This window comes from Marmota flaviventris, chromosome 15 (genome assembly GCF_047511675.1).
Source record: "Marmota flaviventris isolate mMarFla1 chromosome 15, mMarFla1.hap1, whole genome shotgun sequence".
Classification (NCBI taxonomy): Eukaryota; Metazoa; Chordata; class Mammalia; order Rodentia; family Sciuridae; genus Marmota; species Marmota flaviventris.
This window is the reverse complement of record NC_092512.1, coordinates 69,894,730-69,910,593: the sequence shown is the minus strand read 5'-3', so window position 1 is coordinate 69,910,593 and position 15,864 is coordinate 69,894,730. Positions and strand designations below refer to the sequence as shown.

The following is a 15,864-nucleotide window of genomic DNA, read 5'->3' as shown; positions in this document are numbered from 1 at the left end:
AAGAGTTGAGGCAGACCAGAACCAAGTAGGAACCATGAAGCTTGAGAAGACAGAGCAGATCTAAGAGATCCAAGTAGGACAAGAGACAGGCTCTGCTGATAGAGCACGGTCATGAAAGAAGGGAGGAGTTCATATTGAAGTCCTGCTACTTGCTGAGCTAGAGGACTCTGGAGAAACTGTGGAGTAGGGTTGATTAAGAGAATACCACATCATGTGAATTCAGGATGCCATGCATTAAGAGATGGGCCATTTTTTTTTTTAATGTGCTGCTAAGGGTAAAAAGCATAGCACCAGGTCATAGATTTTAAGATATGTCTTAATTTCAGAGACGTGAACAAGTGACAAAATGTGCACATGCAGATGGATGAATTAGGGTGGTTTGGGTCACGTTGAATGGGAAGCACCTGTGGGGTCTTGTGAGGCCACTGGAACTAATGGCCTGGAGTTTGGAGTGAGGTCTGTGGTAGAAACCATGATTGGGCTCATGCCTGTAATCCAAGCAATTTGAGAGGCAGGAAGATCCCAAGTTCAAAGCCAGCCTCAGCAACTCAGTGAGACCCTAAGCAAGTCAGCAAGACCCTGTTTCTAAATAAAATATAGAAAAGGACTAGAGATGTAGCTCAGTGGTACAGTGCCCCTGGGTTCAATACAAAGGAAACAAATAAACAAACAAACAAAAAGCAACCCTGATTGAAAGCCTTTGGCACATCGCAGCTGAAGCCAAGGGATCACACCGTGAGACTCTGGGCAAGTCACTAACCATCCAAAAATCTAGTTTTCTTTTCTTTTAAATAAAAAATCAATTTATTTTAGTTTTTCGGCAGGCACAACATCTTTCTTTGTATGTGGTGCTGAGGATCGAACCCGGGCCACACGCATGCCAGGCAAGCGCACTACTGCTTGAGCCACATCCCCAGCCCTCTAGTTTTCTTTTTGTTTCTGTGAAAGTCTCACATTGTACAGTGCTGCAAGGAAGCAATGATGTGTGTCAACTGCTGACAGTGAATACATTTGGGCTGACCTCCAGAGATGCTAGCTCCTATCCCTGCCCTCTTCTGTGGTGCAGCCCTGGACTTTCCCTAATGTGTGTGGCCTTAAAGGCAGGTAGTGTGGTTCTGAGACACTGCATGGCACCTCACACTGCTCCTTTTTCTGTGGCTCTGGCTCTGGCTGGGGTGGTCCATCCTGAACAGCAGATTTGTAGCTCACACCAGCACACCTAGTGATCACCTTTACTGCCAATACTGTCATCTAGGAAAGGGGATAATGAGAGCCAATGCAAGAGGCATCTGCAAATGGGCACTTAGGCAATAAAATACTGGGAACTAGAAAAGTCCCCTAAGGAGGAGAGGGAAAGGAAATGATAAAGCCAAATTATATGGTCATACTGTGTGCATGTATGCATATGTAACAACAAATCCCACCGTTGTGTACAACTGTAATGCATCAATAAAAGTATGGTGGAAAAAAAAATGTCCCTCCAGGTGGCACCAGTACCTACCAGAGCACATCGAAGCCACTGTTGGCGACCACCTGGCTGGGCATGTGGAGGGTGTGCAGAGGGTCAACGAGTCCCAGTGTGGGTTTGATGGCTCGTGAAGCAATGCCTAAAATAGGATTTTTAATTAAGGTGAAAGGCTTGGGCACCATTAAAAAAAAAAAAAAAACAAAAACTAAATAACTTTAGGATGATACATTCTCTAAAAACAGTATGAGAAAAGGTTCATTCTCATGTAGGGAAATAGCAAAGAGCAGTAGAAATATTTGGAATCAGAAGCTTTTTTTTTTTTTCAATAATGGGGTAGCACTGCTCCTACTGTGTTCCAGGAGCCAAGTGCACACACCTCATCACAGTTCCTGGAAGAGTGACATCACTGGCCGGGCTACAAATATTTATATCACTGAAATTGGTTAGCACTACAAATCATGTTTTATTTGTTTATTGTTAAATTGCAGAGAACTGGTTTACTAGCAGACCAATGATGTTTGCTTTACAACTCTGTGTCTTTGGGCAAGTCACTTAACCTTTCTTAGTTCTCTATACAATGAGACTAAAATAACATAGACCTCTATCCCTCTCAGAGCTCTTGCAGAGATCAAATGGGATAATATAATGTAAATTTCAGAACTAAGTGTTGGCAATTATTGTTGTCTTTAACAATGTCAAAGGGTAAGTTACCCTAAGTTTGCAGTTGAATGTCAATTTATTTTGCTGCAAAGGCCTGGAAGCAGGATACTGAACCAGATTCAAGGAGAGAGGCATTCCTAACACATTAGCCCAGAGTCAAGGACAAATTAAGAAGATGGGATGAAAATCATTAAGACAAAAACAGAGCAGAGGTGACTTGGAAACAGGGTAGGAGGGACAAGCCACAACGGACCTGAGGCAACTTTCTGGAGTAATGACAATGTCTAATATCTTGATCAGGGTTGTGGTGGGTAACATGGCATGTATATTTGTCAAAACTCACCAAGCCAGAAACATAAATGTGTGGATTGTATTATATAAAAATTGCATTGCAATAAAATTGATTTAAAATGTAAAAAAAAAAAAAGATAACAGAAAGGGAACACCCACTTATTATTGAAACATAGTCACTAACATGAGCAGATAAAAGGTCAAGTAAGACCCAGGGCATCTCAATATACTTTTGTAGGTAATTCTCAAAAAACAAAATTATTTTTTATATGTACTTAGAAAAAAAAAGAAAATGTGTATATGCATATATTCTTTCCTTAACTCCACAACTCCTTGGTTTCTAAATAGTGGGGTGAAAGAAAAGGAACTGGGGCTGAAAGAGAGAATTCATTAAAAGAATTATGGTCAAAATTCTTACCAGTTTTTACTTTCAAGCATTCATAGTCAAAAATGGCAACCCCAGTAGTTTCACTCCCGGTTCCTGAGGTAGTTGGAACTTGAACAAAATAATATTATTTTTAATAAAGCACCTAAATAAAGATCAGTGGAAATATTTAATTCAGCCTTAGAAATAAAGAAGCAAGTTAGAGAAGGAAGCTTTGCTGACACTGCTGCTTGCTTGATATCTGTATTTATATAACATGTATGTCAGCTTAATATGCGTGATGTCTGTGCCTGCATTGACAGGCACGTATGGGGTGTGTATCTGTACTGTATATGTTTAACAAGTATGTTGATGTCTGTATTACTGCACGTACATGTTTAACATGTATCATGTCTGTGCCTGCTGCATGAGTGTGTGTTTAAAACAAGTGTCTGTGTCTGTATTAACATGCATGTTAATATGCATGTTTTAGAAACATAAACCCTAAAATTACTAACATGTGTATCTAATATGCTTGTGTGACCTCTGTGTTTGTGTGAATATACAGACATGATGTATATTATGCATTTCATGCATTAAATGCATGTATGGGGGCTAGAGTTGTGGCTCAGCAGTGAAGTGCTTGCCTAGCATGTGCGAGGCCCTGGGTTTGATCGTCAGCACCACATAAAAATAAAATAAAGGTATTATGTTCAACTACAACTAAAAAATAAAAATAAAAAATGCATGTACGGTTAGCCCACATGAATGTTTAATATGTATCCTGTCTATATCTGTACAAACAGGAGTACTTAATATATATGGTGTCTGCCTGCAGTGACATGCATGAGTGTTTCTGTGTATCTGTGCATGCATGATGATGTCTTTGTCTGCACTAACATGCATGTGTGCTAATCATTTGTGTGTGATGTCTGTCTGTATTAACAGCAATCTGCCCTGGGAACCTTGGGTTCCTCCAGCACCAGTTCCTCAAGCAGCTGCAGCTGGAGCTGGGTATTCAAATGCAGGCTGCACTGTACCTCTGTAAGAACACTCATATTTGCTGTCTCTAAAAGACATCTTTATTCCCTGTTGGCAGCAAGCACAGGAACGCTCTGCCTTTGCTGGGCTTCATGGTTTTGTAGTTCTGTCAAGTTTCTAAACTTTACTAATCACCCCTCTGTGTGATGCTGACACAGTTTCACTAGAGGGTTCCATTTGCCAGACCCCAATTATGCTGCTCCCTGCTGGTTCCTCATTCCTATCAATGCAGTTCATCTGCCACTGACTCCCTCGTGTCCCATCACAGGGACTGTTCATAATAGGGTCAGGAGAGGAAGAGAACAGAGGACAAAACTTGAACTGAGGACATTTCTCAGTTACCAGTTAGTGCATTTAGCTATAAAACTTTAAATAGTAATATGCCAACAGCCATAAAGATGGGAGGGAAGAAAAGACTGGAAAATCTCAAGGTCTTCTGTGGAACACACACTTTTTTTTTTTGCTTCAGATTTGTGTGCTTGTGCCCTGAGAAGCCATGGAGCAGATGTCATCCAGAATGATGTGGACATGCTGGCCACATGTCCCTGGGAAGAGACAAAGCCTGAGGTCAGCTGAAGAGCCATTATGTGGAAGAAAGGATTGAGTCACTGAAAAAAATAACAGCAAATGTTCTTCTTAAACTCCACGGTGGCTGGCAAAATGGGACAAAACAGATGGGTTTAGAGGACAAGCCTGCCAACAGAGGGATCTAATCAAATGTCAATGAAGACCTTTCCCCTCCTCCGCATAGTGACTTCATAGCCTAAATCTGCAAACTTCCTCCCACTGACCCAAATTGTCTCTATCTGTGCAATAATGAAGATCAGAATTTTCAAAATGAATGAACTGCCATCTGTTTTTTAATTTTTTGTCCAAATGAAGCATTGATTTGAAAGGAACAGATCAGAAACTTTTAGAAACATAAACCCTAAAATTACTAGCTGGCATCTTTTCTAAGTCCTTTTGCCAATTGTAAAAATGAAGCAAACTAGCCAACATTTTTACCTGCAATCAGAGGCTTAAGAGGCTCAGACACGGGCTTTCCTTTCCCAATAGGGGCGTTGACATAATCAAGGAACTCTGAGTGAGGGCTGGAGGCATATAGATTGGCAGCTTTGCAGGTGTCTATGGTGGAGCCACCACCCACAGCGACATAGGCATCAAATGATCCCTTTCTGGCAAACTCAATTGCATCCTTGAAGCTTGGAGAAGTGGAAACAGAAATCACTGTTATATATATATATTTTTTTGAAAATCATTCTCATGCCATTAAATAAGGCCTTGGGCAAGTTTTCACCAACAGTGATGGCTCATGCGTAAAGTAAGTAAATAACAACAACTCTACAAATTTACCTTGTATCTGTTGGTTCCACCCTCACATCCTCATAAACCTTAAAGTTGATGCCATTCTTCACTAAGGAATCCATAACTACTTGTACTGGAGGGAGCCGGGAGAGGTTTTTGTCTGTCATCAGGCAAACATTTTTAGCTCCCATGTTCTGCAGATCCTACAGTTAAAAAAAAAAAAAGTTAGGTTTGATTGCACTGTAACTATAATAGGCTCTTTGGGCAAACTTAACATTGTACATATTTAAACATAAAGGACATGTTTGTCCATTAGCCCTTGTTTTACAAGATATGTAACATTTACCGTAAAAGATTATAGGTATCCCAAATACTTGCCATGCCTACTTCTTTTGTAACTCCTGCTCCGTATCTAATATTGGAAACAGCCATCTAAAACAAAGAAAAAAAGATTTTGGCTGTAGATTATAACAGAGAGTTGGCCACTCTATTTCTGAAAACCTGAAATGTTCCTCCTTACTTATCGAATGAAGTATATATTTCTCAGTATGTACTCCTAGGTCATATGGCCTCACACTTCTTTAAGGGAACCTTGGCTCCAAACAAACTGTAATTATATATTTGAGTTTTCCCAAGATCATCATAAACTCGCAATTTTTCCTTCAGCTTCAAATGTCTGCCTTCCCCAACCTCCACATCTAAATTAACACTCTAATTTCTTACTTTCCCATTTAAATATTAACTCCTGTGTATATTTTTTTGCTCCTTCATCCATCTATCCATTCTTCCATCCACTCTTCTATGCACACATATATCTGTATGTATCCAACTATCTTCCCACTCAACCAGCATTATTGTGTGCTATGTTCCAGGCACTGTGCTAGGTTCATGTAACACAACTATGAGTAAGAGAAACATGGTCTCAAAGTTTACAGGTAATAAAAGAGTGTTCATACTAATGAATAATGGGTCATTTTTGGCCCAAAGATGTTTTATTTGATCCATGTTATATTTAAATTTTTTCTTCTCTTTCTTTTTAAAAATTGGCTAATAATTGTTAAAATCAGTATTAAAAAGATCCAATTTGACCACCTCAGTTTCTATCTCTCTTGAATAATCTGGTAACACTGGAGCTATATCCTCAGGGGGCAGAAAACTTGTTGGGTTGAGTGGAGACCTTTTCATAGGGTTTGTGCTCTGTGAGCATCTGGTGATATTTCAATTTATGACTTCTGCATTAGGAGGAGGGAGGGGCTAAACAAATACTTACAAGTAATTATGCACAATGTGATAAAAATGCACTCAAGTTAATCATTCCTTTATTCTTGCTTCAACAAATTACTTTGACTTCTTTGAGGATTATTATAACTACAAAAGATTTAACAGATAGTATATATAATTCAGAGAATGTGTAGAATGGGGAGTATTTATTTTTTTATTTATGTGGTCTGGGGATCAAACCCAGGGCCTGATGCACTAGGCAAGTGCTCCACCACTGAGCTAATTCCCAACCCTTATTCTATTTTAATGGCTATATAGAAGACAGAATTTCAGACATTACTATGTCTCAGAAGAATTATATTCGGTTATCCTTACAAGGTGCTTTGCTAAATAGGGCTTGATCAAATAGTGATTATGGAACATCAATTAATAAGAGATTTCAAATGAAATGCTAATATGTTAACAAAACACTACAGTTGTATTTTTTCCAGGTCATTCATAAAAGAAAGAATGGGTTGATAAAATCTACCTCAAAGGCATAATCTGTTGTTTTCTCAGAAGATGAAAATCCAGGAGCTGAAAATGTAGAAATAGGTATCAGAGTAGGCCTCAAAAATAAAGCATAAATATTTTTTGACAGAATAACCTAGCAGTGAACATTAGCATCTTCCTTGAAGTCTTGCCTACAATATATCAGGTTTCATGTTTGCATATCAAATTAAATTAATATCTATATATTAAAATAGAATTTAATGTTAACTTGATGCTGATTGTGTGAAAATAAAGAGAGTTAAAATTTCCTCACTGAAATTTAAAAAATATTTGAAAACATAGTATATAAAAAAAATTCTCTGAGAACAACTAAGTAAGTCTATTATAGCCATTGTAATAATTTGTTTGAATTATAATTTTTTTCACAAATATAACATCAAAGTAATATATGTCTTAAGCTTATTTATATTAAAATTTTCTAGTTTCCTTGATAAAATTTAATTAAAAAATTATAAACTGATATTTATTTGCTAACATCAAGTTTTCATTAAAGCAAATACAATTTTTTCTGTGATATTGGAACAACAGGAGAGTCCCATCAAGCCTCATCATGAGTTTTATCTTTATTTGTTTATATCAGTCCTGGTCAATAAATAAAAGTTTACACAATAATTTTCACTTTTTTTTTTTTTTAAAGACCCCAGAACCAGATAACAATCTTAATATTGGCTCCCTTAGGGCAAAGACACCCTTATCAAAATTTAAATTTCTTTGCTCCTTATAGACTTTAAAGAAATTATTATTACTATTATTCCTGTTACTAAAGTTTAGGTAAAACAATAATTTGGGTCCTAGATAACTGTTGAGATTATTTTTCTCTAAGTTATTGATTTTATTCCTAAAATAGCAAATGACTAATTCTTTGTTAAAACCAAGGATTAGAGCAAACAGCTTGAAGCCAAAGTCTGCCTAAGCTCCCAAAGGCCTCATAGACGAGCATGCCTCTGCCTCACAGGGGCCTCATGGTATTAGAAGGCCTGGTGGCTGAAAGGTAAGCCATGCCTCAGGCAGGAAAAAAGGCCTTGGTCTGTCCTAACCTCCCCACCCCACCCTCAGTTGTTTAGATTTGACCTTTTCTTCCAAGAGGCAAAATTAGTTTTTGTGTCAGTAATTCATGTGACACTCTGAGGACAGGCTGAAACTATGGTCAGCTTCCTGCTGCTCTGTGGACAATGGAGTTTGGTAAGGATTAAGACATTGGTGGGAACTGAAAACTTTTGTCATTATTTTTAATTTTTAAGAAGTAGAATGTCATTTTTAAATGGATATAAATAAGATTTTTCCTTCTAGGAACCACCTTATTTTTTAGGCTTCTTCTTTTAGAGATGTCTTACAACCTTACCAAGGCTTCATCTTGATTTATTCTGTTTGATGACTTGATGTTCTTTTCAAAATTTTCAGTGCTAGGGATCCAATCCAGGGTCTAGTGTATGCTAGGCAAGCAACTCCACCACCGTGCCTGATCCCCAGCCCAAACCTAGACATTCTTAAAATCCTATCAGTGATTTTTTAGCACTGACAAATATTTTATCTATTTAAATATCATCGAACCTATATTCAGGCCAATATCATCATCAGTAGCATACAATCAGCTCCTCTCCATAGCTGGAGATATATATTAAATAGAGAAATGGTTGTTTTTATCAGCCTTCCTCTCTCACACACTCCTTGATTTCCTGTCTTTATACGTGGCCCAAATGTACTATAAATGCCAACTGTAGAAACCAAAGTTGTGGCTAGTGTAAAAACACAAAATGTATTACCTTGGGAGTAAGTATGAGAATGTGCTGGACACTTGCATCTAGGGAAAAGAAAAACAGTAACTTGAAAACCAACAAATAAGAATACTTAAAGTAATTCTCACATTGCATTATAATCCTAAGAGATAATCAGGCTGGTAATTATTGGCAGGTATTTTACAATAGGAAACAAACAATCCAGTGATCAGGATGCACAGTCAATCCAGAGTCTTTCTAGAGTTGGAAGATTCTCAGCACATATTTTATTTTTACATTATATATATATATATAAGATTTTTTTTTTTTTTAAAATTTAGCTATTCTAGCAGCCTACAAGCAGCTGAGATAAGCATTCCGGGAGTATGCGAGATCTAAAGTGGGGTCCTCAGTTTCCCTTCAAGCTCTCAGCTCATATAAGTTTGGAGCTTTGATAAAATCCATCTAGGGTTCATGTGCTCCTCTTCTTGCTCCCCCCACCACCCACCCGCCACGATGGAACTTTCCTGTCTTCAAGCTGTTTAAAGTTTTTCTTCAAACAGGCCCTGGACCCGTGCCAACTCTTTGCTCTCCCAGGACCCACAGGCGTCCTTGTCACCTCTTGGTGTCCCCACTCTTTGCCCAGTTGCAGCTTCAGGTTCTATGCATTTGTCTGGGTCTTGGGTGCGTTGTGCTCCCCTAAACCCATCATCTCTTCTCACTCCTCAGTCGGCTTCTCTGCAGATTTTCCATGTCCTCCTTTTTGGAAACTTTCCCTCCTTTCCCTGTCTTGCACAGTTCCTTCTCTGGCTTCTTTCTCCTGCTGGGTTTTGTTTATTTTTATAGCCCGTGGGACAGGGTTATAGTGAGCTCCCAGTAGATACTTGAGTGCATGACCTCTTCCTCCTCCTCCCACCCCGCCAAAATTCAAATTTGGAATTAAAACATCCGAGAGGAAAAACGATGGAGGAAGGGAAAGGTTGGATTTCAATGGTCCTCAGGCTCTCAAAACTTCCTGAGAATTGTGAAGTCAAAATAGACACTGGAAGCGAGTTAGACATCTTAAGTCAAGGCTGCCACCTAGCGGGGGATAGGAAAGCAGGCCAGGCCAAGGACCGCTCTGACAGTTGGGTTTTACTTTTCAGAACATGTCATGCGTTAAACCCTTCAAAGACAAGAACAGCAAAAGAAAGGGAAGAAAAATATCCACACCCAGAGCTTTCCAACGCGACAGCTCCCGGGACCACGCGCTTCCTCTCTCCTATCCCCTTTTCTTTCAAGCTCGACAATATCTCGATTTATTGTTTCTACTCCTTACTTGAGGTTCCTGTCCTGTCCCCTCTTTCCTTCTGGGAACTTCCATCTGTTATGTATTGTATTTCCCGGTGCTCCCAGCCTCACTGGGTTCTTCTCATCATACTTAAAGAGTTTCATGCCTGAAACTCTCAGGCTTGCTCACCCTCTGGCTCTCCCCGACTGGCTTACATTTGCTGGCTCCATTTTCTTGGCTCTAGCACATTCCTTGGCTCCAGAAATCAGGATGCTGCAGGAGCAAGTCCTGGCTTTCAGACTAGATCCTCAGACCTCCTAGCATTTGTGCTAGCATCACTGAATGCTGTGAGCCACCCCCAGCTCTCCTTGGGTAGGTGAAACTCTTTCCTTGGCTTCCAGGACCCCCTTCTCACCTGGGTTTCTTCTCATTGTGTTTTCTCTGGCTCCTTCTCCACTCTACCCATTCCTTCAATGCTGGCTGCCTTCAGCCATTCTGACCCTTCCTTCTCCCTTACTCTATCTATATAGACTACCTGTCACACATCAAGGCCTCAAATATTAATATCTCCACCTGAATCCACCCACTTTTCTCAGGGTCCTTACCATTCTGGTTGGGTTGTCATGTCTCATCCATATTTCTACTAACTTCCTAACTGGCTTCTCATAGCTGCATCTTTGTCACCTTTGTTTCCCACGATGTGGTCAGTCAGGGACACATTTTTAATGTCACTCTCTTGTTTAAAGCTACTTCCATGGCAGGTGAAATTCAGACCTGGTCTACTTGAATGGCCCCATTGACCTCTTCAGCTTAGAACCTCATCTTTCTCTACCTCTGGGTTTTAGCTTCTGGAAAATTAACTTCATTCTTTTCCTTGAATGAACCACATCTCTTTCTCTCTTTCTCTGTTCCCCTTCCAGAACGTTGCCCTTTTAATTTCCCTGCCTGGAACATAACTTTCCTCTTTCTGGATAACTTTTGTACTTTTTCATCAGTCTCATCTTTCTGTAAGGCTCCAGGTTTCAGGTAAACTCCCTTTCTATGTGAGCTGCAGTACTGAGCCTTCTTCCCTATTAGAGTTCTTGTCAAATCTCAGTACACACCTTGTCTTCCCTTTCCACTGCACACTGCCACCAGAATATGCTGACATGATTCTACTCATGCCACACTCCTTTCTCATGCAACCACTCCAAAAACATATTCTGCATGACACTGGTTCCAAGGGGTATGAATGGTGTGTGATAAAAGAGTTGCATGATGATATAGATTTAGAACAAAGAATTTTAACACAGCTAAACACCACCTCCCTTGCTTCTTACAGGATTTCTCAGAGCCCTTTATATACTAATGTATATTCTGAGTCTCCAAGAGGGCAAACAGCAGTCAGTAGTTTTTCCAGTCTTACTTGGTCATGGAATTCTTTTACCATGGGGCATCTCAAGGTATTAATATTTCAGGGTTAGAAATATTGTTTTAGTAGCTGTTATCTACAGAACACAATTTGTATTCTTTTGCATAGGCCTGAGAATAAGGCCCTATGAAACCACAGCATCTGGATTCAAATTAGCTCTGTGACACTGGACAAATTATTAGTCTTCATGCCTTTATTTCTTTGTCTACAGTAGAGGCTAATAATACAGTATGCCATAGGGTTGTTTTAAGGGTTAGAGTTACTGCTATTAATAGTACATGCAAAGTTTGTGGACAGTGCCTTGCCCCAATGGTAAGGGCCCAGTGTCAGCTATTTTTTTTTTTTGTGGTATTTCACCATCTGTTTTCTTCATTCTCACTTCTTCCTACAAGGGTATGACCAGACTTTACTTCTGGATCCTGGAACTGCATCTCTTGGTCTCTGGTGTTGCCCTTCCATCTGCCTGAAATTCCTCTCTAGTCTGTCTCCTTTCCCCTCCATTTATCTCTACTTGTTAGTTCAAACTTCTCATGTTCTCCCAGGCCCAGAGGTGCACTTGTATGTTCAACACTATTTATCAAGCAACTACTATATACCTGGCATTTCTGGACTGGGAGTCAGACTTGTCATAACATTTATCACCCAGACTCCCTGTATATGCTAGGAAGTGTAACTCCGTGTGGTTTCTTCCCTTGTACACCCTTTCTGCTGTGATCTGTGGTAGGCCAGTTCTCAGTCTGTCCTCTCTCCCAGTATCTGTACCCTTATGGGCCCCACTAGACTTTAAATTGCCCCATTGTCTATTACTAGAACCTAAATATACATAGATGTAACATACACCCAATTAATAAGTTATCAATTTGGCATATGAATTTATCGTGGTCACTGTGACCCCTGCCACTACGCATTGCCTGCCACAATGTGGGACGAGGCCTTATTTTCCCTGAGCCTCAGTTTTCTTATTGGTAGATAAACTGAGTAAAACCTGCCACATTGCATGGTGCAAGATTGCATGTGCAACGCAGTTGTGCCCCGGAGCACCGCGGTACCTGCTTCCCTACATTCTTGAAAGCAACTGGAAAAACACTGCGAGAGCCCAGGCAGATCTTAGGCCGGAAACTGCACGGGCGCGGCGGCATCCTCAGGCCCCTGCCCGCCCGCTCGGTGGCCTTGCACTCACGCTGCGCGCTGCAGTTGCCTCAGCAAGTGCGCGACCCGGGCCCGGGAGGCGGCGGCCATGGCAGCTAGAATGTCTTCTTGGTTCCCCAGCGCCGCTCCGCCCCAGCTGCCTGCCAATCCGGGTCGTGGCCCTCCTCCCGCCCGCCCACTCGGCCCACCGGCCCTGAAAAGTCACCTGGCCAAGCTTCAGCCTGCAGTGGCCTGGGACCGTTTTCCTGCGGGTTGTCAGAATCTGGACCGTGAAAGCTCCAGCCCTTAGTCTCACCATTCACCTTTGAAACTGCCCAATGCCACAACTGCTAGCCAGGGTCTGGAGTCCTGCTTTAAGTTTCTCCTCTCCAAAGGCTTTCTCACATGTTGGGGACTGGGCGAAAGGGAGAGGACTGGGTCTTTTCCCACTCTGAATTCTTTAAAATTATCTGGATTTCAAGTTTGAATCTTGCAAGTAAGCCCGAGGGTCTTTTCCCCCCTTAAATTACAGGGGCCAGTGCCATACCCTACTGCTAAATCAAGAAAGCTTTAAAAACAAATTCCCAAATAAGCAACAAAATCCCATAATTTTAAAGTTAAAACTAAAAAGAGCAATTGTACCTTTTAGCTTTTGCAGCCAAAATGCCCCTCATTCTGGATCTACTGTCATTTTCAGGAGATTTTCAGAGATGAGTTTACTAAGATCAGAATAAAACTGGAGATAATGACCCTGGACAGCTTTAACTATTTCACCTCCCAATCAAACCAGCACAGGCCAACTTCACAAATGAATCAAAAGATAGTAATGTTCCAAATATAGATTTTGTGGGTCATTTTTTCTCTTTCCCAGACTCTACTTGAATTCAAGCTTAAAAAAAAATTGGAGTTATCAATGTTGAGGAAGGCAAGTATTTTCTGGATTAACAAGGTTAATTATTTGTAGGGTACCCCAAGTTTATCATGTATAGATGTCAATGTGTTCTGGTTGACAAATATCAAGCAATCCTTACAAAGAGACATCCATCAGTTATCATACTTTTACTACTATATTTTATGCCAAAATAAGTTTTGAGTTTTTTGATAAAAGTAGCTTTGCTGAAACTAGTATAATATAACTGCTTTTATGTTTTTATAGAAAGTAAACAATAATCTGTACTGGACATCTAGGTCACTGTCTTCAAGTATATCTTCTACTAATAATCAAAAAGTTTAAAGCAATGCTAGATAGACACATTTATTAAATTACCTTCACAACAGTTTATTTATTTTTATGTGGTGCTGAGGATTGAACCCAGTGCCTCCTGTGTGCTAGGTGAGCGCTCTACCACTGAGCTACAGCCCCAGCCCTACAACAGTTTCTTTAAATCAACTTAGGAAAATGTCATCTTTCCTCTCCCCTCCCAGCATAATAGAAGCTTGTTACAAAAATAACAAATGCTGAAATATATAAATTAATCTACCATAAGTCTCTGAAATGTCACCAACTCTCCTTCACCCCATAACCCAAAAGTAAAATGCCCAAATTATTTTTCTAACCCTTGTGTCCTCAAATATACCCTTCATCACTAGCTAAGGTCTCGTTTGTGGGAAAGACTTTGACCTGTACAGTCGAACACTTACATACTTTCTTGAGGGGAGGACAATTTTGTCCTTTCAACCTCAAACTCAATGAAGACAGTGGTCCCGCCCTGCGACAGTACTAAAAACTTAACATTTAGCATACAGTTCGTTCTTTACAGAACAGGTCCAAGGGTGAATGAAGTGTTACTTCCTCCTCTTTCCTCCTTGGTGCTGTCCACCTTTTCTCTTGCCACCCAAGCCAGGTGGCCCGGAATGCATCTTGCCTCCCAAATTTCCTTTTCTCTTCCCCTTCTGGCTGGGCGGGCCGCCTTTCCTCTTGCCTCCAGGACCCTGCCGGTTTCCTTTTCTCTTGCCCTTCTGGCTCATTTTTCTCCTCTTGGCGGCCTCCTCCTGGTCCTCTTCTCTCATCTGCTTGTTGGTGGCTCTCGTCACATCCAGCTGAGGCTTTTTGCTGTTCATGACTCGAAGGAGCTCCAACTGGTTCTTTTTCTCGGCTGCGAAGTCCCCAAAAAGGGGCTGAAACTTCCTCTTCTTGCCTGAACCCCGAGGAGCCTTCTCCTTGGGGAGGCGCTCCTGGAAGCGCCCCACAGAGGCGGTGGAGATCTTGGCCACTTGCATAGCGCGGCCCAGCTCCTCCTTACTCTGGTGTCCGGTAGGGTGCAAGCCGGCCGCGCTGGGCAGCTGCATCTTGTGCGCACGGGCTAGATTACGCAGCCGGTTCAGCTCGTTCTTGGCCACGCGTTCCTTCTTGGCCTGAATCCGCTTGGCGAACTGGTCTTCTAGGGGGTCGGCGCTACCGGGAACCTCGATCAGCCATTCCTTGGTGTCATCCCGGGCGCGCTTGTAGCCCCAGCGCCGCCGCCACTGGCCGCTCACCTCGTCCCACACTAGATTGGTTTTCTTCTTGGGACGGATGCCCTTAAGGCGCGCGAACTGCTGCCAGCGTGTAAGCGGCCGCGGCCGTGGGAGCGGCTTCTCACGCGGCAGGCGCGTGGTGGGCTCTGGCAGCCGGGCCACCAGCGCCTCTTCCACTCGCTCCGTGGGCAGCTGCCACAGCTGGTTGATGAGCAGCTGCGTATTGTCCCGTGCCAAGGCCCGCAGCTCGGCCTCCGGCGTGGGTCCCGCCTGCCGCAGCACAGTCGGGGGGTTGCGGTCGGAAGCCAGCAGGTTACCCAGGTCAAATTCCAGCTCCAGCTCCTTGTGCACTGTGATGCGTTGCAACTTCTCTGCCTCTTCCTGCTCCGCCTTTGCCAGCAGCGCCTCCACGCTCTGGCCCTCCATGGCTCCGGATCGGTCCCTTAGCTTTGAGGTTAATAGTTGAAGTCACTTCTCACGACCAGGGCCCGGGGTCCCCGCAACTCAACCACGTGCGGAAGCCCGGAAGCTCAACTCGGAAGACAAAGGTTCTCTTCCGGGTTATGGGCTTGTGATCCCGGCGACCCAAGGCCGGCAGAGGGCGGTGTTGGAGAGCTGATAGGATTAGAAGAGTGACATTTTGGCTCGGACCCAGATGTAGGCGGAACTGGCGCGATCCCGGACTACAAGTTCCGGGAACTGGTTGGGACTGCGACTCCCAGGATGCCGAGGCAGCAGGCGGTCCCCGGGGGCGGTCGGAGTGGGACGCGGGCCGGTCAAATTTCTGGGGCTGCATAAGGTGTGTTACTGGTCCGCTGAGTGTTAAAGTATTTACATTTCAATCAAAGATGTGTAGTTAATCACCCCTTCTTGGGCGGGACAAATCATTGCACCATAATTATAACCCGTTTTCGGGGTCCTGGATGTGAGCAGAGACACATCCCACAGATATACATAAAGGTTGTCTTGCCAGTGAGCGGG

At 42.2% G+C, this 15,864-nt stretch overlaps 2 protein-coding genes across 3 annotated transcripts in view; both read right to left on the bottom strand.

Annotated features, from left to right (window-relative positions):
• The window catches only part of Adhfe1 (alcohol dehydrogenase iron containing 1), a 33,409-nt gene extending 20,849 nt beyond the window's left edge, over positions 1-12,560 (bottom strand). For both annotated transcript variants that reach the window (XR_011704689.1, XM_027932865.2), the window contains exons 1-8: positions 12,479-12,560; positions 8,666-8,703; positions 6,880-6,926; positions 5,508-5,561; positions 5,178-5,332; positions 4,830-5,026; positions 2,838-2,915; positions 1,502-1,607 (exon numbers count right to left, since the gene is read on the bottom strand). Coding sequence is in view for 1 of the 2 variants with exons in the window: in XM_027932865.2 (XP_027788666.1) it covers positions 1,502-1,607; positions 2,838-2,915; positions 4,830-5,026; positions 5,178-5,332; positions 5,508-5,561; positions 6,880-6,926; positions 8,666-8,703; positions 12,479-12,537 (734 nt within the window). In the remaining variant the exon portion in view is untranslated. The remainder of the gene's footprint in view (positions 1-1,501; positions 1,608-2,837; positions 2,916-4,829; positions 5,027-5,177; positions 5,333-5,507; positions 5,562-6,879; positions 6,927-8,665; positions 8,704-12,478) is intronic.
• Positions 12,561-13,680: 1,120 nt separating this feature from the next.
• On the bottom strand, positions 13,681-15,413 carry Rrs1 (ribosome biogenesis regulator 1 homolog). Its single transcript, XM_027932822.2, has one exon. It carries the CDS (start codon positions 15,307-15,309, stop codon positions 14,212-14,214), a length of 1,098 nt encoding a protein of 365 aa, XP_027788623.1. The 5' UTR covers positions 15,310-15,413; the 3' UTR covers positions 13,681-14,211.
• Between the last annotated feature and the right edge of the window lie 451 nt (positions 15,414-15,864).